At 37.9% G+C, this 26,416-nt stretch overlaps 1 protein-coding gene across 2 annotated transcripts in view; it reads left to right on the top strand.

Moving 5' to 3' along the window:
• ZDHHC13 (zinc finger, DHHC-type containing 13) overlaps positions 1-26,416 on the top strand; it is a 51,280-nt gene that overhangs the window by 7,209 nt on the left and 17,655 nt on the right. The window contains exons 2-10 of one of the 2 annotated variants that reach the window (XM_010858429.1): positions 7,521-7,661; positions 9,860-9,982; positions 12,192-12,269; positions 13,440-13,584; positions 14,994-15,058; positions 16,413-16,575; positions 16,974-17,099; positions 20,384-20,517; positions 23,810-23,910. In XM_010858429.1, coding sequence (XP_010856731.1) covers positions 13,456-13,584; positions 14,994-15,058; positions 16,413-16,575; positions 16,974-17,099; positions 20,384-20,517; positions 23,810-23,910 — 718 coding nt within the window. In that variant the 5' untranslated portion in view covers positions 7,521-7,661; positions 9,860-9,982; positions 12,192-12,269; positions 13,440-13,455. Of the gene's footprint in view, positions 1-7,515; positions 7,662-9,859; positions 9,983-12,191; positions 12,270-13,439; positions 13,585-14,993; positions 15,059-16,412; positions 16,576-16,973; positions 17,100-20,383; positions 20,518-23,809; positions 23,911-26,416 lie in introns of both variants that reach the window. The other variant, XM_010858428.1, reaches the window with a different exon arrangement.

Here is a 26,416-nt window from a genome sequence, read left to right as displayed (position 1 = left end):
TCACTTTCATGCACTGGAGAAGGAAATGGCAACCCACTCTAGTGTTCTTGCCTGGAGAATCCCAGGGACGGGGGAGCCTGGTGGGCTGCCGTCAATGGGGTCGCACAGAGTCAGACACGACTGAAGCGACTTAGCAGCAGCAGCAGCAGCAGCATGTGTAGTATAAGGAACTCTGAAAACTTAGCAGTGAGAAAATAACCCAATTAAAAAATGAGTAAAAAGACAGTTCACCCAAGAAGATACACAGATAGCAGATAGCACATGAAATGACACTCAGCCCCCATTAGCCATCAGGGATATGCATCTCTTACACTGACAAGAGAGAGTCAGTGCCAGAGGATGCAGAGCAAGTGGAACGCTCATAATTTGCTAATGGCAATGCAAAGTGGTCCAGCCACCCTGGAAAACGATTTGGCAACTCCTTATAAATTTAACATCTACTTACCAGATGGTCAAGCAAATTTCACTGTTAGAGAAGCAAAACATACGTTCACACAAAATGTATGTTTATAGCAGCTCCATTTATAATTGCCAGAAGCTGGAAACAACCCAGGTGGGTTGTTTAAATGGATAAACTGTGATACATTCATGTAATGGAATACTATATAGCAAGAAAGGAACTATTACTAACATACAATAACTTGGATAAGTCTCAGCATTATGCTGAGTGCCAGAAGCCAGTCTTAGAAGATTATATTCTGCATTATTCCATTGTTTGACAGTCTGGGAAAGAAAAAAATAAGTAATGAAGAACATATCCGTGGTTGCCAGGAGCTGAGGTAGTTGAGTTAGAGATGTGGCTTAGAAGGAATATTCCAAGGGAGTCTTTTGAGGTGTTGAAACTGTTCTGGATCCTGATTTTGGTAGTGGTTACAAGACTCCACATGTGTTAAAATCCACAGAACTATACACCAAAAGGTCAATTTAACTGTAAGATAACTTAGAACAAAAGTACTGATCCCTTATGAGTAACCCTTTGAGGGATTATGAACTTCTTTCAGTAAACCTATCATTTCTTGAATCTTTTTTGGAACTCCTGGAGAATTGATGTGAGCACATTTCACGTATCTTCAATTTTCTATTCTTGATGTGTATTCATCCTTTCAGAGTTGTTTTTAAACAATGAGAAGTTGTTCAGAGACAGGTCTGGTGAATAAGGTGGATAAAGGTCTGGTAACAACTTTATGGTATCTTTACCATAGATGGGATTAGAAAATAAAAAGCCAGTTTGGATTTCTAGGCATGATTTGCTAGATATTTGATGTGAACCTCTCCCTTAAATGCAACTAAACATGCTGGATACAGTAGAAAATCTTTTTAAGCATTTTATATTGTATGCTACTGCTGCTGCTGCTAAGTCACGTCAGTTGTGTCCGACTATGTGCGACCCCATAGACAGCAGCCCACCAGGCTCCTCCATCCCTGGGATTCTCCAGGCAAGAACACTGGAGTGGGCTGCCATTTCCTTCTCCAATGCATTTAAGTGGAAAGTGAAAGCCACTCAGTCGTGTCCAACTCCTATTGTAAATTTTAAAAAAGATCCCTTTGGGTTTTCTGTGTATATGATCATATTGTCTGTATATAAAGGTGAATTTGCTTCTTTTCTAATCTCTATGCATTTTTTCTTTCCTTTACTCTTATTCTGTCCAGGACTTCATTACATTGTTGATTACAAGTGGTGATAATGGGCATTCTTGTTTTGTCTCAGTCTTTACAGTTAAAGCATTCATTCTTTTACTGTTAAGTGTGTGGTAGCTATAGATTTTTAAAAAATAATTTATTTATTTTTGGCTGTTCTAGGTCTTTGTTGCTGTGTGGGCTTTTCTTTAGTTGCGGGGGGCAGGGAACGACTCTGTTGCAGTGCATGGGCTTCTCGTTACGGTGACTCCTCTTGTGTTTAGGCTTCGGTAGTTGGGGTGCATGGGCTCAGGAGTTGTGGTTCCTGGACTCTAGAGCACAGGTTCAATAGCTGTGGTGCATGGGCTTAGCTGCTGGCAGCATGTGGGATCTTCCCAGACCAGGGCTCATACCCGTGTCTCCTGCATTGACATGTGGATTCTTTACCATTGAGCTACCAGGGAAGCCCTGTAGATTTCTTATAAATGATCTTTATCAGGTTGAGGAGGTCCCCTTCTTTCCCTAGTGTCCAAAGAGTGTCATGCATGGGTGTTGAATTCTGTCAAATGCTTTTGTTCTGCTGAATTGAATATATTTATTTTGTGAAGACGATGGATTGTACTGATTCCTTTTGAAATGTTTAAGCTTGGTTGTAATGTATATTACCCTTTTTATATTTGAATCACTGAATACAATTTTGCTGACATTTCATTGGGATCTTTACATGTGTGTTCATGAAGGGTATTAAGTCTGTAGTTTTGTTACTGCGAATGTCTGTTGGTTTTATTTTGGGGATCATGCTGCTTCCTAAAATGAGCTAGGAAGCAATTCCTCTGTATCCTGAAGGAGTTGGTATCGTTTCTTCCCTGAATGTTTTCATAGTGTTTGCCGGTTAAAAGTTATGTGGGCCTGGAGTTGTTTTGCTTTTGTTTGATGGGAAGTTTTTGTTTGTTTAATATTTTTATTTATTTACTTGACCACACCAGGTCTTCACTGTGGGGTGTGAACTCCGGTGTGGGATGTGGGGTCTAGTTCCAGGGATCAGACCTGGGCCCCCTGCATTGGGAGCACAGTCTTAGCCACTGGACTATGAGGAAGTCCCTATTGGGAAGTTTTAAAATTATGAACTCAATTTCCTTAATAGATAGAGTGCTACTCATTTCTTTTTAATTCCATTTTGATAACTTGTGTGTACCAAGAAAATGTTTTGCATTTCATCTAGGTCATTGAATTTAATGGCATAAACATGATCACAGAAGTCCCTTATTATCCTTTTAGTGTTTCCAGAATCTTGTAATAGTGTCCTCTTTTTTAAACCTGCTATATGTCATTGACATCTTTATTTTTGATCAGTCTGGAGGTTTATCAATTTTATTGATTTATTATTTCCAAAGAACCAGCTATTTAAAGAAAAACTTTACACTCTGTTTTTGTTTTTAGTAATTTTTATTTATTTTGGTTGCCCTGAGTCTTCATTGCTTTGGCGGGCTTCTGAATTTCAGCAGTCAGGGGCTACTCTTCGTTGCGATGCGTGGGCTTCTCATTGCAGTGGCTTCTCTTGTTGCGGAACACAGGCTCTAGGCATGGGGGCTTTAGTAGCTGTGGCTCGTGGGCTCAGTAGCTGTGTCACACGGGCCCAGCTGCCCTATGGCCCGTGTAATCTCGCGACCAGGGATGGAACCACGGGCAGATTCCCATCTGCTGCACCACCAGGGAAGGCCCAAGAACAGCTGTTGGTTTCAGTGGTTCTGCATTTGTTTTCTTTTTTATATTTCATGGATTTCCATATCTTTATTGTTTCATTCATTCTATTTTGGGTTTATTTTCCTTCTCTAGGTTCTTAAGGCAAAAGCTTAGGTCATTTATTTTAGTTCCTTCTTTTTTCCCATTTAGCCACTCAGTCGTGTCCAACTCTTTGCAACCCCATGGACTACAGCATGCCAGGCCTCCCTGTCCATCACCAACTCCCGGAGTTTACTCAAACTCATGTTCATTGAGTTGGTGATGCCATCCAACCATCTCATCCTCTGTCGTCCCCTTCTCCTCCCGCCTTCAATCTTTCCCAGCATCAGGGTCTTTACCAATGAGTCAGTCCTTCATATCAGGTGGCTAAAGTATTGAAGTTTAAGCTTCAGCATCAGTCCTTCCAATGAATATTCAGGACGGATTTCCTTTAGGATGGACTGGTTTGATCTCCTTGCCATCCAAGGGACTCTCAAGAGTCTTTTTCCGATTATAAGCGTTTAAAGCTAAAAATTCACTGTATTTACAACTGTGTTGTTTAGTTTCCAAATATTTGAGAATATTCTACATATCCTTTCGTTATTGATTTTTAATCTAATTCCAGCTATGGCCAGAGAACATACTCTGTATGAATTCAACCCATATAAGTTTGTTGAGACTTGTTTTATGGCCCAGAATATTATCTGTCTTGATGAATATTCCATGTGTACTTGGAACACATATCTATTTTGTTGTTGGGTGGGATTTTATGAAAATGTCAGTTAGATCCAGTTGGTGGATAGTGTTAAGTCTTCTTGGTGGTGCAGTGGTAAAGAATTTGCCTGCCAGTGCAGGAGACAGGGTAGACGCGAGTTTGATCCCTGGGTCGGGAAGATCCTCTGGAGAAGGAAATGGCAACCCACTCCAGTATTCTTACCTGGAGAATCCCGTGGACAGAGGAGCCTGGCGGGCTACAGTCCACGGGGTCACAAAGAGTCGGACACGACTGAGCGATTGAGCACACACACGTGCATCTGTTTCTGATTTCTCTGTTTTTCTAGTAGCTGAAAGAAGTATTAAAATACTCGACTATAATAATGAATCTTCCTGTTTTTCTTTTTTGCTTTATGAATTTTGAAGTTCCTTTTGGGTACATGTGTATTTAAGGATGTTGTATCTTGATAAATTGCCTTCTTTAATATTTTGAGATGTCTCTCCTTATCTCTGGTAATATTTCTTGTGTTGATGTCTACTTTGTCTTATATTAATATAACCATTGAATTCCTTATGCTTATTTTTTTTTTCATGGCATATCTCTTTCTATCCTTTACCTTTAACCTATGTATATTTTTGTATTTAATGTGAGTTTCCTGTAGATGACATGTAGTTTTCTAGGTGTTTGCTTTTTAAAAAATCCAGTCTACCAAACTGTCTTTCATTTGGTTTTCTTTAGACCATTAGTATTTAACGTGATTATAAATATAGTTTAGTATAAATATATTACCTTGTATGTTTTATTCCTTCTCTGTTCTTTGTTCATTTTCCCTCTACTTTTCCTGTAGTTTGAAAAATACTGAGTATGCTTTAAGTATTTTATTTCTGCTATTGGCTTATTGCAAGACTTTATTTATTTAGAAGTTGCTCTTGGGTTTACTTATAACTGTTTATCTGCAAATACTGTTTTAAGAATCTCCTGTAACAATATACTTCTTTTTTTTGTCATCAAGAAATTAAAAAAATGTGACAAAATCTGTTATGTTGACCCACATAATTATACATATTATAATTCTAATTCTAATATTATAATATACATGTAGTTCTGTCACTCTCTATTTCTTTGTATTGATTCAGATTTCTATCTGGTATTATTTTCCTTTAGCCTGAAAAACATCCTTTATTATTTCTTGTAAGATAGTGTCTGTTGGCAGTTTTCTAAGCTTTGATTTGTTTGAAAAAAGTGTTTCTTTCATTCCTATTTTTCAAGAATATTTTTGTTAGTGTTTGCAGGTTAAGTTTTTTCTTTTAGATTTTTAAAACTGTTTTGCTTTTGTTTTCTGGCTGGTACTTACTGATAAGAAGTCTGAGTTCATTCTTATCTTTGTTTTTTTGAACATAATGTGTCTTTTTCCTTGGACCGCTATCTTTATCATTGGTTTCGAGTAGTTCGATTTTTATATGCCTTGGTGTAATATGAGCTTGGTGCCGCTTGGGTTTGTTGAGCTTGTAGGAGCTGTGGGTTTATAATTTTCACCAAATTTGGAAGATTTTTGGCTATTTTTTAGTCAAATTATTTAAAAGTATTTCCTCTTCCTCTTCTGGGATTTCATTTATACATTGGGATGTAGCCTTAGGGTGTATTTGCCATGACTTCCTGAAGCAGACGTGACCTTCCTGCTGTCAAGAGCCATGACCCTCGACCTATTACAAGTAACAGAATACTTTAGTGTCTTTTGCAGATGGCCTTTGTTTTATGACAGAACTATTTGGTTGGTGTAAATGTTATTGCGGTTTCAGACCATGAATGTTATATCATTATAACTAGGTTCAAGCACATCTTTATTAATAGGAACTATTACAATCAGCATGTTTTTGTCAACGAGAATAAGTGTGTGTATTCCTGTAGTGTAAAAATCTGTGCTTTGCAATTCAACACTCTTGAAAAGCATTTTCTGTCTCTTGTTGGTTTTGGAAGGATTTTCCCTGCAAAAAGTTGTCGAGATGCTTGAAGAAGTGATAGTCATTTGGTGAAAGGTCAGGTGACAATGAGGGCTTCCCTGGTGGCTCAGATGGTAAAGAATCTGCCTGCAATGCAGGAGATCCAGGTTCGATCCCTGGTTTGGGAAGATCCCCTGGAGAAGAGAGTGGCTACCCATTCTAGTATTCTTGCCTAGAGAATTCCATGGACAGAGGAGCCTGCTGGGCTAGAGTCCATGGAGTTGCAAAGAGTCAGACACAACTGAGCAACTGACACTTTCACTTCAGGTGAGTATGGTGGATGAGGCAAAAGTTTGTAGCCCACTTTGCTCAACTTTTGAAGTGTTGGTTGTGCGATGTGTGGTCGGGCCTTGTCATGGAGAAGAATTGGGCCCTTCGTGTTGACCAGTGCCAGCTGCAGGGATTGCAGCTTTCTGTTCATCTTATCGATTTGCTGAGCATACTTCTCTGATGTAATGGTTTCACTGGGATTCAGAAAGCTGTAGTGGATCAGACTGGCAGCAGACCACCAGACTGACCATGACCTTTTATTTTGGTGTAAGTTTGGCTTTGGAAAGTGCTTTGGAACTTTTTTTCAGTCCAGCCCCTGAGCTGATTGTTACCCGGGGTTGTATGGAATCCACTTTTTGTCGCACATCACAATCACAATCAATAAATGGTTTGTTGTTGTTGTGTAGAATTAGAGAAGATGACACCTCAAAACGATATTTTTGGTTTGCAGTCAGCTCATGAAGCACCCACTTACTGAGCTGTTTCAGCTTTCCAGTTTGCTTCAAATGCTGAATGACCATAGAATGGTTGATGTTGGGTTCTTCGGCACTTTCAGTAGCTGTAAGAGGATCAGCTTGATGATGGCTCTCCGTTGGTCATTGTCAACTTCTGACGGCTGCCACTGCGCTCTTCATCTTCGAGGCTCTCGTCTCCTTTGCAAAACTTCTTGAAGCACCACTGCACATACTGTTCATTAGCAGTTTCTGAGCCAAGTGCGCTGTTGATGTTGCGAGTTGTCTCTGCTGCTTTGTGATCCATTTTGAACTTGAATTAAAAAATCACTGGAATTTAGTTTTTGTCTAACATCATTTCCACAGTCTAAGATAAATATAAACAGTAGGTAATAAGTCATTAGCAAAAATACATAGTGAGAAGTATGCATTAAAGTGATATATAAGATAACCACAGTTATTTAAGAATGTATTCCAGTGTTGAATGGCAGAGTTCAACAGTGCAAAACCTCAATTACTTTTGCACCAACCTAATACATAGTTTGGACTTTTCTAATAGTAAGCATCTAATCCTAGTGAATAGAATTAAAATGAAAATTTTCTGTAGGATGTACCTCTAAGAATGAAAAAAAATCATTTAATTGATGGATATTGTTGATAGTACCAAATGCTTTATGATGTAGTTGAATGTGACATTGATTCTTTTACCGTGCATTGTCAAATTACTCTTACTCTTCAGTGCAGGAATCACAGCCATGGCCCCTACCCTCCAGGATTTGGTCGACATGGAGTCTGTGCACACGAAAACAAAGAACTTGCCAAGGCGAGAGAGGCTCTTCCTCTTATAGAGGATTCTAGTAACTGTGACATTGTAAAAGCTACTCAGTAAGTCTTCCTAATGCTTTGTTTTATCCTTCATTTCTGTTGAGTTGTAATAACCTATGTGCAGTCCGTGGCACTCCTGTGCACACCTTCTCCCTTCATACTCCAGTGATAGTATGTATGCTTGTCAGACCAGCATCAGAACAGCTGATACAGTGCAGCTTAGTTTTTTATTAATGGTCTCTTCCATTAGATTGTGAATTTCTGAGCAAAAGCATGTCTTTTTCATCTTTGTAAGCCCAGTGCTTTTGCACAGTTTGTCTTGTATTAGGTGCTCAGTAAATGTTCATTGAGTGAGCAGATGGTTTTAAATGACACTCATGCTAGACTCTGAATTTGAAACACACAATCTTAGGCTTTTAAAATGTACTACAACCTAAATATGAAGATGAGATAGAAGAATATAACTCACACATTAATGAGTATTTTAAACATATTGATTACTTTCTGTGTAGCTATTATCTTGGGTGCACTAGAAGAAAGTCAGCAAAATAGAAACAGGTTTTCTGACCACTTGAAACTATAGTCGGTTGTTTTGCTTTCACTGAAAATGAAATATGTTTTGAGTTTCTCCTTAAGATTTCCACCTGTGGGTATTTGCATAAAATCATTTCCAACATTATCACCCTCATGGATCTCACTGATTGTTAACATCTACCACATCTCTTGCCATTGAATATGTTTTGAAATATTTTACCTGTCAGATTATGTTAATTAGTAGGCCACTTTATTAGTAATCAAATATTAGCCTGCCTGTCAGAGCTTCTAATCTGCATGAAAGAAACTGATGTTACTGCACAAACTTGATATATATCATTTCTGTCAAAAGTGAAGATGTTTGGTGATTAGTTAACCTGTTTGGCTTTAATGTAGACTAACATATTGCTTATATTTGTTAAAGAGTGACAATTATTTGAATATTATAATTACTAATTTACATTAACTCTGGAGGCCCTGGGAACCACTACTTTGAGTTCAGTTCAGTCGCTAAGTTGTGTCTGACTCTTTGCGACCCCATGAATCGCTGCATGCCAGGCCTCCCTGTCCATCACCAACTCCCAGAGTTCACTCAGACTCACGTCCATTGAGTTGGTGATGCCATCCAGCCATCTCATCCTCTGTCATCCCCTTCTCCTGCCCCCAATCCCTCCCAGCATGGTTTAGTAGGACTTAATAGTTTCTATTGAAAAGAAATAGAGCTAATGAATGATTTTGAAAATTATTTTAGCATTAAAAAGAGATAAATTCTCTCCTACTTATCATTCTGATAGTTAAATAACTCTCAAATATCCCTTCAATCTTTCCCTCCTTTTCCATTCCTTTTACCTGAGGCTCCCTTTGCTGATCACCTGTCTCTAATACAAGAGCCTCTAAACTGGTCTCTCAGTCTTCACCTAAAATTAGCTTCCATACTGCACCAATGTGATCTTTCTTACAGCCCAAAGCCTGAGTGCTTTCTTCTTTAAAACCTGCGCTGGCTTCCCCTTGAGCCGTAAAGACTAAATTTCAAAGCGTGGCAGAGAAGGATCATGCAGGCTTTGCCTGCCTCTCCTAGCCTCATCTCCTGCCATTGCCTTTCTTATGCTTTATGCTTTTGCGGTGCTAAATTGCTTATTATTTCTCCAGGTATCTGTGTAGTTTCATATCTCTGGTTTTCATACATGCTATTCCCTCTGCCTGAAATGTCCTCCCTTCGTAGCTTGTATATCGTGTTCCATCTACTTCAGGAAGGGCTAATCATTCCTTCCTTTTCTGTACCTACACCATGTCCATGTTTTATTGTTGAATTTACCCTGTTCCAGTTTGCTTTTAGTCTCGCTCCCTTATTGTGAGATCATTGGTTGGGCTTTGTTTGATTTGGGGATACGATTATTGTCCCGAATCAGCACCATGCATTCCTCGTGCGTAGTGGAAGATCCAGTGAAACTTATTGAAAGAGGGAAACTGTGAATGTTAAAAATTTATTTCAGAAAATCAGGTAAGTCCAAATAGAGTCATCTATCTCATCAGCTAGTAGCCAAGTTTACTTCTGTTGTTTGGCTTTACATTCCATCCACTTTGTGAATACCTTTGCTAATTATTATATTTCTGCATTGACCAAAAGACACACTGGATAAAGACATGGTAAAAGAAAGAAATCTTGACAGCTGAAATTATTTTAATAGTATCATTTATGCCTTTTATTTTCCATCTTATTGCAGATACGGAATTTTTGAACGATGTAAAGAGTTGGTAGAAGCAGGATATGATGTCAGGCAACCAGACAAAGAAAATGTGTCTCTTCTTCATTGGGCTGCCATTAATAACAGGCTGGATCTTGTAAAGTAAGATGGGATATATGTGTGTTAATTAAGTATGTGTTTTATAATTCTAAACCTTTCCTTCATTTGTCTTTTCTCTTTTCAAGTGCAAGTATGTATGTTGAGCCATCTCTAATCCTTTATTATAAATGAATGCTTGAACTTTGTACCATGCACAGTGGTTATTATAGTATTGAAAAGGACCTCAGAGATCATCTGGACCAGGACTCACTGGCCCAAAAAGAAAAATTAAAAATGAAGTCACAGTTCAGGCAATGAATGTGAACATTTTTGGACATGGAACAACAGGCTGATTCAAAACTGGGAAAGAAGTACATCAAAGCTGTATATTGTCACTCTGCTTATTTAACTTACATGCAGAGTACATCATGCAAAAAGCTGGGCTGGATAAAGCACAAGCTGGAGTCAGCATTGCTGGTAGAAATATCAATAACCTCAGATATGCAGATGATACCACCCTTATGGCAGAAAGTGAAGAGGAACTGAAGAGCCTCTTGATGAAGGTGAAAGAGGAGAGTGAAAAGGCTGACTTAAAACTCAACATTCAAAAAACTAAGATCGTAGCATCTGTTTCCATCACTTCCTGGCAAATAGATGGGGAAACGATGGAAACAGTGACAGACTCTTTTTTCATAGGCTCCAAAATCACTGCGGATGGTGACTGCAACCTTGAAAGTTTTAAAAGACACTTGCTCCTTGGAAGAAAAGCTATGACAAACCTAGACAGCGTATTAAAAAGTAGAGACATTACTTGGCCGACAAAGGTCTGTATAGTCCAAGCTGTGTTTTTTGTAGTAGTCATGTATGAATGTGAGAGTTGGATCATAAAGAAGGCTGAGCGCCCAAGAATTGATGCTTTTGAACTGTGGTGCTGGAGAAGACTCTTGAGAGTCCCTTGGAGTGCAAGGAGATCCAACCAGTCCATTTTTAAGGAAATCAACCCTGAATATTCATTGGAAGGACTGGTGCTGAAGCTGAAACTCCAATACTTTGGCCACCTGATGTGAAGAACTGACTCAGTGGAAAAGACCCTGATGCTGGTTAAGATTGAAGGCAGGAGGAGAACGGGATGACAGAGGATGAGATGGTTGGATGGTATCACTGACTCAATGGACATGAGTTTGAATAAGCTCCAGGAGCTGGTGAAGGACAAGGAAACCTGGTGTGCTGCAGTCCATGGGGTCACACAGAGTAGGACATGATTGAGTGACAGCATAACAACATGTTTTTCACAATAGAACAGATAGTTTCACCAAGTTTAAAAGAATCACTGAAATTGTTACATTGTAATAATGCTAGGAGGAATGGATGGGTAGGGGAATAATTTAACAGCAAAATTAAATATGGAATACATTTTAGACTAGGCATGTATTAGATTGTATAAAATTATTCCCCTACATAAAGCACTACTGTGGGTTTTTTTTTAATATCTTAGCATGTAAAATGTATATGTATACATGAATGTGTATATGTTTTGTATTATACACATTTAAAATCCTGTGGTTTAGGAAAGTAAAAATATACTGAAGGTTAGAATAAGGAGATATACTCACAGCCATACTCCTTTTCTGTGGAAATAAACTGGTGTATTGTTTAGATAATGTATATGAAGCACAACTTTGAAATAATGAGACTAATTCCTGTAAGCCACAGAAGAAAATAAGTCTCTTTACCTTATAGTTTCACTTTATACAATGTATCCCATCAATACCTCCAAAATAGAGAGTGAAATGCTCAAAATGTCTAACTTTTCTGGAAGAATTTTGAGTTATTTTTTTGCTACCTACTTTTAGCATCATTATTTCCACATAGTAACTCTAACTTTAAGCTGTTAGTTGTGACATGGTTTCACCTTTCTTCTTGCAAGTTAAGTAGAACATCTGTAATAGAAACCTTTTAAATATAAACCATTTCAAGAGTTTTGTGGTTAGAATAAGCAGAGAGTAGTTATTATGTGTTCAGTGTATAGTTGTAAAGGAATACTCATGACAGCAGGAGTAATCACTTACATGATGAGAATATTTCACCAGGGATCTGTTTGATGCTTTTATGTGAATCTTTCCGACTTCTGCAGATCTGAGTGTTTTAGAGAGGGGCATTATTATAATTTCTGTTTTCGAATACTTTTATTACTAAGAAAAATGGATATATTCTTTCTTAGTATGAATTTTAAATTTTAAACCTTATTTTCACTTATGTCTGCTCTTAACAGGTTTTATATTTCAAAAGGCGCTGTGGTAGATCAGTTGGGTGGTGATTTAAATTCAACTCCTCTTCACTGGGCCATCAGGTAAAGGTTTCTTTAAATACTGAAATTGCTGTTCAGAATCAAAACTGACATATGTATTTTCTGAACATTAAAGACCAGCACTTTGCAATAGAATTTTCTGTGAAGATGGAAGTGTTTGTGCTGTCCAGTAAAGGAGCACCACTAGCCACATGTGAAATGTAAAGTGTGGCTAATGCCACTAAGGAATTGGGTTTTTAATTTTAGTAAATTTTAGCTAATTTGCATTTAAATAACTATATATGTCTAGTAGTTCATATTGGAATTGCAGTTACAGACCACTTGAAAGACTTTCTTTTGTTTTTACCCCTTCAGTGAAAAAAAAAATACAGTTTTAAAGAGTTTCCATGGATGATGTTTTTGTGTTTAATTGAGGCCCAAACTAAATCAAAGTAAATATTTTTAATATTTGATCACATGGACAAATGTGGTAGTTTAGTGAGTGTAAACTCCATCAGTTCTTTTCCCTGGTATGTACTGGCATCTGAAGCTGAAGTTAGTAAGTGTCTGTTTGGATACTTAGCAACTTCTTCATCTTTCATTTTAACTCCATGCTCTCTGATCAGTGAAATTGATACGAACCTGAAAGTGAAGTGGATAATTGTTCATTTAAGGCAAGAAGTTGAATCTTTTCTCTGGAGTCGAGAATTTTGAAGAATCTGGGGTTAGCTCATTCCCTTAAGCTACAGTGCTTTACATAGAAATGAGCTGTATTCAAAGAGAAATATGTAGTTCCTAAGAACAGTATTATCACCTGTGGTCTGGGAATTGTTACCCTTCATTCAGCATACCTGTTTCATGATTGTTTTTTGTTTTTAAAATAACAATGGCAAAGTCCAAGTGATTTTTAATTTCCATTTTTATTGTTAGTTATGTAAAATTATTTATACATGGTAGTAGTCTTACACATAAGATTTAAGGTAGATTGGGAGGTTATTATTAATAAGCTTATTACCTGCACTTAAGAAGAACTGTCCAGATAGTTCTGAGTTTCGAATGTCTACGTAAAAGATATTTAGAGAAGCTCCAGTGTTTTAAAAATCTGTGCACTGTTAAGAAATACTCTTTATATCTAACCACAGTCCCTCATGTCTTAGAAATATTAGTTTCTCCCTGAATTTTTCTCTTTTGCACTATAGAGTACAGTATAATTTTTGTTCTCTCTTTTTCCAGACAAGGTCATTTACCTATGGTCATATTATTACTGCAGTATGGTGCAGACCCCGCTCTCATTGATGGAGAGGGATTCTGCGGCATCCACCTGGCAGTGTTATTTCAGCACATGCCCATTATAGCATATCTCATCTCTAAAGGACAGGTATGTTTTGAGACGTATTTTGTATTGCAGCTGTTGTAAATCTGAAAGGACTCAGAGGATCGTTAGTAATAGTGCTCATTTTTAAGGTATAAAAATCATTTTTACAGATACCTGAATGTTCAAATACTAGCCTCAGTAAGTCTAGCTATTGAATACTTCTTTTCCAGCTTCATTGGAGCAAAAAGGATAGGTCATTTAGCTCAGTAACATATAATAGTTGTTTCTGAAACTTGTAAGCTTATAATAGTTTTTCTTGTAATCCCAGTAATTTGCAGAGTTTTTCAAAAACATGACTTTAAAGCCTGTATTTTTCTTTTGGTTGAATGTGGAAATGGTAGTCAGATCACTAAATTAACCCATCATTTGCTTTCATTATTTGAGTCCAAGTGGAGACCAGTTTGAATGTGTGTTTCTTATTGTTCCCTGAAGTAATCCCATGAAAAATGACTTGCCTTAAGAGACATTCATTTGTGGCACTGGTTAAATTATGGGTTGTTGGCAGTGGGAGTTTCACTGTCAGTTCTGCTTGCCTGGGATATGCTTTCTGATAACAACTAGTTTAGATATCAGTAGTTTCGTGTAGCAGGCATGGAAACATGTTTGCACAAATGCTGTTGGAATGACAGTGTTCTCTTTAAATAAGCACTTTCTGTTAGACTTAGCAATTCAAGTAGAATAATTATAACCTCTTGGTTCTCATTTTGGAAACTATATGAAGAGTCATCTTTTCTACTTCACTTTGGGTTTCTTCCTCCAAGGCCTGTAAGAATATTCAGTCACTGACTTTTTTGGGGGGTTGGGGGCCCTTGGTTGAGGTATTATATACCTCAACTCTGGACCCATTTTTTTTTTTAAGTGGACCGTATCTTCTTGGACTATGATTTCCTTTTTATTTCCTGTATTCTCAAAAATAGAAAAGAATTTTTCATGTTTTACTCTTTGAAACATAGTAAATCCAAAAATACAATATACTTTGTATTCTTGCTTCAGAAGGTAGAGTTCACTCTTACTGAAAGTGTTTAAGTAGAGACTGGATGATTTTGTTCAAGAGGTGATAGTTTGAATTAATGTGTCAGTTAAAGTCTAAACTAGATAACTTCTAAGGTCTCTACTGTCTCATATTTGATGGTGATTATCAACATTTTTCTGTCCCTTAGTCTTCTTCCATTCACAACATACAACACTTGAAATCATATATTCAGATTTTTCCCTTTAAAAATATTTTGTAGCAATCAGTGGATTTTTACCCTATTGATGTAAAACAGAACACTAGTTTATTCAAGTGATATTTGAACACTTGTAGACACACTGGTGGTGTTGAATGTATTAAAGGGATACTTCTACTAAGAGAGAAAACAGTAACTTACCTGTGTTTACAGTTAGGCTGATCAACTCTTCTTTTTTAACAGAGTGTGAATACGATAGATGTAAATGGGCAGACACCACTCATGTTATCAGCTAACAAAGTACTTGGGTAAGTAAGTTTAATTGAATTGCCTTATTCTGACTCTTGATTCCAGCAGTTTAAGTATCTTATTCTATGTGAGGTGACAAAACATTCTGAAGAAAGTAAGATTTTCCGTCTTGTGACTGTGACATGCTCTTTTAATGTAGTTGTAGTTAGAAAAGCAGCATTGAAATAAGTTTTCTCTTTTCTGATAGCTTTGGGGAAAAATTTGAAAGCTACAAATAAGAAAAGAATTTCCTTACAGAACACCTGAAGATTCCAGAGCATATACTTATTAACAGAATTTGCATTTCTTAGTTTACATTTCTCGAGAATGGCTACAGGTTTAAATGCTCCCATAATTTGAAATCCATATGATAAATATGCAGTTCAAAAAACAATAAGTTTGAGGGTTCTCTGATATTGTTGACAACTCTGAAAATATTAATTGCAGTTGATGAAAATTGCACTTAAGAAAATAGCACGTTTGTTAGGTTCATATCAGTTACTTACGTATTTAAGTTTTTGTGTGTTCTATCATTACTGCTTGTGATTATTGGTCACCACGTTGTCCAACTTCTGTTATTCTTCTGTTCAAATCCGTGCTACGCTTGGTCCTTTGTCAGTTTTGTTTCCAGTGTTGTACTTAGTTTCTGAGTCTGCTTTTACTCAGGATGTTGCTCCTAGGAACTGAGTTAGTTCTGATGCTATTTCCTTTTAGTTCCTAGAGTGATAGGGCTCAAATTTGGGGTAGAATTTTGTCAAAAAGCATTTTGTCATCTTTGCTAGTAACTCTCAGGTCATGTATAATGTTTAAAAATCTTGAATAGAATGAGTAAAATAGATTATTATTTTATTAAAGGAATCTTTTGAGTAGTCATGAATGAAGTAAAGGTCTTGAAGATGAAGTAAAAAATATTTCATTAAATTCTGCTTTCAAGTCCATAACTTTCTATGGTAAATAATTTAGGGCATTTTTATACCACTTTATGTAATAAGTGGTTGGAGGGAGAATGTGAAGTTAGCTTTTGGTTTATCTACATAGCATTTAACGTTGGCCAAAGTTAAAAAAAAAAAAAAAACGTTAACCATTAAATCAGCAGCATGAAAATAAAAATTTGAAAAACAAAAGCAATTATTCCATTGTATTGATATTAAAATTACATTATGTAGCAGACAATTAATACATTTCTCTTGGGGCAGCAACTTGGGCCTCACCAGTATTAGCACCTAGAATAAAACTCTGCACAGAGAAGTTCTGCAGTTTTCAGAATACTTACTGATTGGTTCATTGATACATTATCAAACAGGTTCATTATTTACATTTACCCTTCAAATCATTCTAATAAATGATCCTTGGTGTTTTATTGTTTTGAGACAGGCCAGAACCAACTGGATTTCTTTTAAAGTTTAATCCTTCTCTCAATATAGTTGATAAAATACATCAAAACACTCCACTCCACTGGGCGGTTGCAGCAGGAAATGTTAATGCTGTTGATAAGCTCTTGGAAGCTGGTTCTAGCCTGGATGTCCGAAATATTAAGGTATGGCCAGGTGTTTCTCTCTCTTAGTTTATTATGTCTTCAGTTACCACAAGATACATAGAAACAATAATAGTTGGCTACCCTTGGAATAAATACATTGAATCTATGATTCTTGTGAGTTTGTAAAACTTGTTTAGCATTGGGACTTCCCTGGTGGCTCAGTGGCTAAGATTCCACGCTCCCAATGCAGGGAGCCTGGGTTCAATCCCTGGTCAGGGAACTAGGCCCCACATACCCCAACTAAGAGTTCACATACCACAGCTATAAAAGATCCTGCGTGTGCAACTAAAGATCACACGTGCTGCAACCAAGACTCAGCCAAATAAATAAATATTAAAAAAAAGTTTAGTACCTATGCTGTATCGAAAATGAAATTGAACTGTTTCTTTCTTTTTTAGGGAGAAACCCCTCTTGACATGGCCCTGCAGAACAAAAATCGGCTCATTATTCACATGCTAAAAACGGAGGCCAAAACTCGAGCCAACAAAAATTTCAGACTTTGGAGATGGCTGCAGAAATGCGAGGTATTTTCATACAGGGCCTATCCTGTGGGCTCTTTGTCCATTTGTTTTCGTGTTTGAAGTCATCAGGGAGAACCAAAGAGTTGGCCTACTGCTGCATTGTATCTGCCAATTGTATCTTTCCCATACATCCTGTAACCCAAAGTTGGAAATTTGGCACTTTTACTGGCAATTTATTGTTGGTTCTCAGCTAGATGGCTCAACAGCTCCATGTTACCTTTTGAATACCATAGCATACTTCACTTTTCACTTTCATGCATTGGAGAAGGAAATGGCAGCCCACTCCAGTGTTCTTGCCTGGAGAATCCCAGGGATGGCGGAGCCTGGTGGGCTGCCGTCTATGAGGTCGCTCAGAGTTGGACACGACTGAAGCGACTTAGCAGCAGCAGCATACTTCCACGTTTATTTCATGAGTGAATTGAAACACAAATAGTTTAGATTCTTAGAGACGCAAAAGGAAGAATCCTTGTTGCAAGGAATTTTATAGGGAGTTATTCTTAAAGAACTTGTTCCTATTAAAATTTTTTTCAAAGGGGAAATAATAACATTCAAAACGTTTTCTTAGAATCAGGAGGAGTTAAACTTAAAAAATGACAATGTTGCAAGCTTCAGGCGTATGATGTCACTTCATAAAATTAAAAGCATCCAGAATTTTGAGAGATGAAACCCAACCTTTATTCTTTTTTTTTTTAACTTGGCAGTTCTTCTGAGTGGTGGTCTTCTAAAGTTAAAAGTGAACAACAACAACAAAAAAGTGAATGGAATGACAGAAAAAATTAGAACGGTCAGCTTGCTCTTAGGTCCAGCAAAATCTAAGTTGTAATAGAGAATGTGTTATTAAAATGGATATTGGATTGATTTTACTGTTTAACATCTTCACATACAATAGCGTTGTCTTCAGAATGTGTGGAATACCTTTAGATTCTAGATTAACAGGCATGAGATTTCTATGCAGAGGATCCCCACGAAATCTACACCAATTTTGCATTTAAGTATGGGAAGGGAGAAAAAAAGAAATAACAGTTACTTCTAGTCTCCTTTGCCATCTCCTGTGCTCCCTCCCCTGCTTTATTAGTAGAGTGTCCCAGGGTTTTGTCCTTGGACCTCTTTTCTATCTATTCATTCCCTTGGTAGTTTCCCTTCCATGGCTTTAAATGCTGTCTATATGTTGACAACACCCAAATGTATCTCTAGTTCAGACCTATCCAGTTACCTACTTGATTTATCCATTCACCATCTAAAAGGCATTGTCAGTATAACATCCAAAACTGAGCTCCTGATCTCTCCTACCCCTTGCTCCCAACTATTCTGTCCAGAGCTTCCCCATCTCAGCAGGTGGCAACTTACTCTCCAGTTACCTTTGCCTCTTTGTCATACTGCGTATCCAGTCCATCAGAAAAACATATTGGCTAGTTCTGCCCTCAGTGTATATCCGGCATCTGACCTTTCTCACCACTTTACCATGACACTGGGGTCCAGCAAAATGAATTCCTGCAGCTCTCTGACGTTTTCCTGCCTCCACTCACCTCTAGTCTCTTCTCAGTAGAGCAGTCAGATGAATCTTACAATGTAAGTCAAATCCTGTCATTTATCTGCTCAGAATCCTGTGATGTTTCCCTCTTTCTCCCAGAATAAAAGCCAAAAACCTTAGAACAGACAAGTGTACTAAGTGAATATTAGAGTATAGAGAAAGCTTCCATTTAGCTTTCTCTATACTCTAAAATTCACTTAGTATGTTTGTCTGTCTTCCCCTGCTAGAATTTAGGCTTCGTGAGAGAAAGACTTTAAATTCGTTGATGTGTTCCCAAGTGCCTAGAACAGTGCCTAGCATATGATGTACACTGGAATATTTGTTGAACAAGGAAATAGTGTGGCTCATCCATGAGTGTTGTATCTGCGATTAAAAGTGTGAGATTCACATTTAATTATTATTTCTGTTCTGAGATTATATTGCATGTAGATTCTAAGTTTACCTTTTAAAAAAACAACCCTAGACTTGCTCATTTTGTGTTATCATGCAAATTAGAATTGGAAGCATATTAAAGATTTCCTGTCATTTGAAATTGACTTCCCTGGTAGCTCAGAGATTAAAGCGTCTGCCCGCAATGTGGGAGACCTGGGTTCGATCCCTGGGTCTGGAAGATCCCCTAGAGAAGGAAATGGCAACCCACTCCAGTATTCTTGCCTGGAGAATCCCATGGATGGAAGAGTCTGGTGGGCTACAGTCCACAGTGTCGCAAAGAATCGGACAATCATTTGAAGTTAGCCATCCTCAGAATGTGGTTTAGAGGAGTAAAGATTGTAGAAGATAGAGCAGAATATAAAGGTCATGCATACTGGAGTTAAGGGACCACACTGCACAGATGTGGCGTCTGGCTTTAATACAGACAGCCACAGTGTTGCTTCCTCCTTTTAACTTTGTGGAATAAACTCATATTATTAGCATCCTGAGGATGTGTTTCAGACTTTGACCTCCATGTGACATATGACACTGAGAATCTACTCTTCTTGAAAGTCCCTTCCCTTGCTTGACTGGAACATTTCTTCTGGTTCTCATCCTGCCTTTCTGGTCATACCGGTCACACTTCCTTACTCACATTTTGGGACTTAGCTTTTTTCCCCTTGAGTGTTTCTGTTGGCCAAGCTTCTGCCCTATTCACCTGCACACAGTCCTCAGGATGCTTTTCATTCCTGTCTTTCCAGTCAGTGTACTGATTAAAGACTAAGTTTTGACCTGTATGGTAGATCTGCTTTTCTGACTGACCCTGGCTATCTCCTAGATGTCTGTAATTCCACATGCCCTAAATGAAAGTCATCTTTTCTGCAGACTTGTTCCTTCTGACCTTCTTTATAAGGGCATGGCACCATGCAGTGCCCAGATTGGAACTCTTGTACTTTCTTCGTTGAGTCTTGGGTATACTGATTTTTGTGTGGTCTTTTTGTCCTGCTTTATGCCTTCTGGCATATAATACTGTTTGAAAGAAATCATTTTTTAAATGTCAGCTATCACTAACATGTTTCTAGAACATCAACATTTCTTGAAGTGGAATACAGCAAAACTAAACATGTTTAAGCAACATTTTATTAATGCAAGATTTAAAAGATTGCTTTCAAGATTTGTAATTTCTTAAAGTTCAGATTTATCTATCAGCAATTTTGAAGAAAAACTGTGTTGTGCTGTTATATTAACTTGCTATATATTTAGGAAATAGTTTTGCTTTTGAACTATTATTAGGTGCTTAGGAGGTAAAATCCATTAAGTTCTAAAATTCTGAATCTCTTAATAGGTCTTCCTGCTGCTGCTCCTTTCTGTGATTACCATGTGGGCTGTTGGATACATATTGGACTTCGATTCAGACTCTTGGCTTTTAAAAGGATTTCTTTTAATAATATTGTTTTTTCTGACGTCTTTGTTTCCAAGGTGTGTATTAGTTTTTGCAAAGCTGGTTATTGCCCTTCCAATTTGAGTACTCTTTTTTTACTGTTATTAGTTGGAGCCACAGATTTTTATTGAGCTATGAATGTTACTTATCACATAGAATGATCCTCAAGGTGGGAGGGCAGGGCTTTGGTGGTATATGATTTGACTGAAAGCAAATCGGTCAATCCAATAATTTAATTATATTGACAATTGGTAGAAAATAAATATCCTAGCTCACTTTTTTTCCCTGGGTCACTTTTTGAATTGTTAATGAATAATGGGAAGATTTTTGTAACTATTTTGCATCTTGAAGCATTTTTCCCATTTTTTGGAAATTGTTTTTTTTTCTATTCTAAATCCAAATTCATTTTAGGCTAGTTTTAAGCTCATAATGTTTTTTAGGTAAGAAACAACCTAAGTAAATCATAGGAAATTATAAAATAGTAACTGTGGTATAGTTCTATTTTTAATAATATATTCATACATTATATATATATATATATACATATATACATTTTATATATTTACATATTTATATGTAGTACACATAGGTATGTATATACATTTTATATATTTACATTTATATATGTGTATATATTTACATATATACATCTGTATACATTATATATATATGTATATATACGTCTATATATATACACATACACACACGTATATATATGTAGTCGCTAGTTAAGAGTCAGATTGCCCGGGTTCAAGTCACGCTTTACCACATGACAGTCTGACCTTGAGCAAGTTGGTTTACCTTGCTGTGCCTTGATTTCTTCATCTCTAACATGAGGATGATGTTTATGACCTGCCTTGTGGTTAATACAAACGTAAAGGTTAAAACCATTACTGATGCCCAGTACTCAGTAGTCAGTACCCCAGCGCTGCTTTTCGTCTCCCTTTCCCAGCAGAGCGGCATGCAGTTTCTACATGAAGAATGGGTCCCGTCCTCGGATTACTGCCCCCGCTGTTCTTCGCTGCTCCTCACCCCCACACCCAGTGCCCTCCCAGGCCCTCCCTGCCCTGTCCCACTTGGTCTGCTCATGCCCTCTCCTCCACTGGCTCCTTAGGCCAGGCCACCTCACTGATCTTCTGACTCCAGCTCTTATCCCACTGTAGTTCCTCCTCACTCAGCAATCAAGGGTGGGCTTTTAAAAAAGCAAACCAGTTTCTGTCTTCTCTCCCTGCATAAAGCCCTCCCGTGGCTTCTCCTTGTCCTCAGAATGTCATCCAGACTCCTTGCCTGTGAGGTGCTATGTAGTCACCCCTTCCCCTCTGGCATTATCGATTACTTTCACTGCCCTCCAGCCTTCTTTCTATTTCTAGAACATAGGAAGCTCATACCCATCTGGGGCCTTGGCTCTTGCTTGTGTGTCTGTCTGCAGGGCTCTGCTCTGTACCACATTGTTACGTAGCGGGAGACGTCTCATGGACCTCAGCTCCCAGCATCCCCTCCTCAGCCAAGCCGTGTCTGACTGGCTCTGCTGTATCCTCCCCCATGGCACTTAATTACTATTTCCTGGAATGTAAGGCCCGTACAAGCAGGACACTTGTCTCTCCTGTCGAACGTTTTCAATCACTGAAGGAAAGGAAAATGTAACGATGATGATCTATAAGAGAGAATCTAAAAGAAAGTGTGTGTTGCTGTCTTCAGGGTGTGATTATGAGTGTTCCTATGTCCTTTGTCTGCTTACCAGCATTTTGTGGAATAAGCATGAGTTGCTTTTGTTATTTAAAAAAAAAAAAAAGCATTAGCGGAATTTTACCACTTAGTCATTCAAGAACAGGACAGTAGGCTGGAAATGAATTTAAAAGCTCAAATTTCTGAAAAATAGTAAAATGCCTGAAATTGCCTGCTATGCAGAAAATTTGTAAGTTAGAGATATTCATTCATTTTCCACTAATTGGATTGACTTGGTTTTCAAATAAATTTTAAGCCAAATTGCAGTCACATTTTTTCTTTTTTCCAGAGAGAAAGCAAAGGCTGGCACAATATCTACTCACCTAGGATAGGGGCATTTGAGATTTTGTTTTAATAGAAACTCATGTTATAAAATTTTTATATGGAAACTTTGTGAGTTGAGGGCTTCATGTGCTTATGAAGTCCATAGGCTTAGCATATGGACACTGTTCAAATGGGAGACAAATGCATATGGCAGCTTTGTCCGTTCTACTTTTATTTCTTCCACTTTTCAGAGTCCCAGTTTCACGGAGTTAGCAGCTATAAACTTCCACTATTACTGGCTCCACAGGAGGTTGTTTGTTGATCCAGGCTGCTGTGTGATACCTGTCAGGAGTAGACAGGTCGTGGTAGCAGGCTGTTACAAATAAGATAGTTCAATGCACCACTTAATTAGGTCAAACAAATTTTGCTGCAGACAAGCCATGCCGTGAAGGTTATGTGGGCTCCAGTTGGCCTATTCTGGCAGCATACTGGGGGCCTGAGGTTTGGGATCTTTACTTGTTGCCAAGTGTTATTTTATCATAGTTGAGCTTAGGATCTTGATAGCTTTTTAAAAACCCTTTAATATGTGTGTTCAATCATTGTTGTTTTATGATATAAATTTTAAAATAGATCTAGGTAAACTATATTCATGCATACATTTACTGTATTGAGTATTTAATGTAAAAGATTTTTTTCTTTTGAAACTATAATAATAAACATTTGAGTAAGTTTTATGTGGACTGCCATGTTGCTTGTGATCCAAGCAAGATGGTTGGGGTTTGATGACGAGAGCCATCGATAACCTGTATGTACCTTTTTATGTTATGTGTCTGCTTCGAAAGCTGATTGTAGGATAAAAATGCTCAAGGTTGTGTGCCTCCGTGTGTTTCAAAAATACACTGCTTGCTTCACATTTAGCTTGTTAAATGTGAAGATGAGTCTCCAGGGATTTAAATTTTTGCATTTTGAAAATAGAACGTGTATTTGAAAATACAACATGCCAAAAATACAAATATGTATTTCAATAGAAATGAAAAAGATTAATTGAAAATATAATGTTATTGGGAGTGAAATAACATGCAAGTTAGTTACAGGAACTAGAACATTCACTTTTTGAGAGTCCCATTGTTTCCGTTTTCTCACACGTAAAATGAAGCGATGATGGTGCGTGGCTCTTACCACGTGGAAAGTGGCACATGGCACTTAGTGAAAGCTGTTGTTGTTATCTGAGGTCGTCTTTATTTTCACTGTTATTATTATTTAAGGGAATTTAGAACTGAGATGAATATGATTCATACTTACTTTCACTAATACCTTATGTTTATACTTTTTTTCTTTTAGGTTCTTGCTCGGGTACAAGAGCCTTATATACTTACCAACAGTCTTTCTGCTGAGTTCCATTTTTTGGATGTTTATGACTTGGTTCATCTTATTCTTTCCTGATATCCTTCAAGTTTACATTTAAATGCATATCTCGTTTAGCTTTTAAAAATGACTAAAATTTAGATACTAGATGAGATCCAGGGAATGCAAATCAAATTTATATTAATTTAATGGTCCTGATTGAAGGTGTTTAATGTTGGAAATCTACTGAATTCTGGACATGATCTCAGGGTACACTATGGAAGCAGCAGGTGTTTAGTATTAATTACACATAGGAAGGAAACAGTTTAACAATATATTAAAACAGTGAATGAATTATTTAGATCCATAAAAATTACTGTATTGCCTTGAGGTTCTCTTTAAGGTCAGATGGTTCTCTTAACTTTGTCAGCAGTTATAGTCGTTTAATAAATCTGGATACCAAGATTACCTGTATAGGTGGAATACTGAAGGAAATGTGTCCTCCTCAGCAGTGGTCAGTGCAGTGTTATTATCCAATGCAGTGATTTTCAGTGCACAGTAAAAATAAATTTGTGTTGCCACCCAAAATATATGTGAGACAAAAGCACATCCTAATACTTGCTTTACTCTAATAGTTTTGTTTTTTATTCTATTTCCTTTTTAAAAAATGCGAGTCATAGGCCACTTAAATCTTTCATGACCTACTAGTGGATGGCAACTCATAGTTTAAAAAAATAACAACTCATCCAAGGGATTGGTTTATCACTTGAGGAGCAGGGCCCAGGCCAAATCCAGTCACCTGAAAGTGAGGATAGGGGTTGCTGCTGCTGCTGCCAAGTCGCTTCAGTTGTGTCCGACTCTGTGCGACCCCATAGATGGCAGCCCACCAGGCTCCCCCATCCCTGGGATTCTCCAGGCAAGAACACTGGAGTGGGTTGCCATTTCCTTCTCCAGTGCATGAAAGTGAAAAGTGAAAAGTGAAAGTGAAGTCGCTCAGTCGGGTCTGACTCCTAGCGACCCCATGGACTGCAGCCTACCAGGCTCCTCTGTCCATGGGATTTGCCAGGCAAGAGTATTGGAGTGGGTTTGCACTTTCATGCATTGGAGAAGGAAATGGCAACCCACTCCAGTGTTCTTGCCTGGAGAATCCCAGGGACGGGGGAGCCTGATTGCCTGCTGTCTATGGGGTCGCACAGAGTCGAACACAACTGAAGCGACTTAGCAGCAGCCATTGCCTTGGATAGGGGTTGCTGCTGTTGCTGCTGCTAAGTCGTTTCAGTTGTGTCCAACTTAGTTAATAGCTATTTATAGCTCCCATTAGGAAGGAAGCGTTTTCTCCAGTTTTCAGAGTTCCCACCTCTTTCTAGGCTCCTTTCTCTTCCTCAAAGGGCCCTAGGAAGCTACTAAAAGCCTTGCTTTCCTTCCAGGCCAGGGAAAGGGATGTGGTGAATAGACGTGTACCTTTAAGCATATTCCTTTAACTCTGTTATTTCTCTTTCTGGGAGTGATACACTTGAAAAGAAAGAATACTGCTTATAAGAGAGATGCGTTCACTCAGTGTATTTTTTCATTGGAATAAATGTAAAGTGAGAGAGGCATATGAGTTCTGAGTGCATTTATCACCCTTCATTATAGCATGTTTTTACTTTAGTGATGCTCTTTATTTCTGAGCGTTATCTCTAGTACTTTTCAGATTCCTTTAAATAAATGGCATAGTATACCATGGGGGTCATTTTGACTTTTCGAAAGATCTTAGTGCATTAATTTTCATCTCAATTATTGATTTGAGGGCAGCTTTTTAAGCACTGGCCTTATGACCACCATTTAATAAAGGCTTGGGTGATATTATGTGATACAAAAATACTTTTATCACTTATAGAAGTCCCAAGGCTAGTAAATGTTTTGGTAATTGACGTGGTACTGAAAGGGCTGACTGATATTTTCATACACAGTGGAGTAAACATAGTTTAAAAATTGTGTTTCTTGATGACTTTTTTAAATGTGGGTAACTCATGCTCTTTCAGATTTTGCATCAAAAAAGTGTGGTAGTTTTTACATTGAATTATTTCAAATTTGCAGTGTCAGTATTAACAAAAATGTTACTCCATCATAGTTTGAAAACCTCAATTACAGAGGTATTTAGTTAGTACTCAGCTGAGTTTACTGCTGTTCAGTATTTGTGAAGATGTCATAACATGAGAAGGACTGATTTGATTTCCATAGCTGGACAGAATCTTAAAAGATGTTGGAGTTGACAGGAAGGTATTTTACTGACATGTACAGCATGAAGCCAGTTGTTCTAAGCGCCCAGGCTGCTGCTGGTGGGTCCAGGTCAGTCAGTAGGTGGCGCCATCAGATCAGTGTTTTCCAAGCTGAATGCTAAATGCTATCTGAACTGCCTTCGGTGTGCACTGAGGTGCTGCCCTGAAAAGACCCATCCTGAAGGTGTGGACTAGTGTTGCCGTGTCTGGATTGCATGGGGCCTCCACTCCCACAGCTGCTTTGCCCATCATGGGAAGAGGGCCTGGAAACATTGTGGAAGGAGTGTGGTCTTTGGAATCAGACAGAATGAACTGGAGTTCTGGCTTTTTTTTTTTTTTTTTT

The sequence above is a fragment of the Bison bison genome, unplaced genomic scaffold (genome assembly GCF_000754665.1).
Source record: "Bison bison bison isolate TAMUID 2011002044 unplaced genomic scaffold, Bison_UMD1.0 scf7180017864388, whole genome shotgun sequence".
NCBI lineage: Eukaryota > Metazoa > Chordata > Mammalia > Artiodactyla > Bovidae > Bison > Bison bison.
This window is presented reverse-complemented; position numbering and strand designations above follow the sequence as displayed.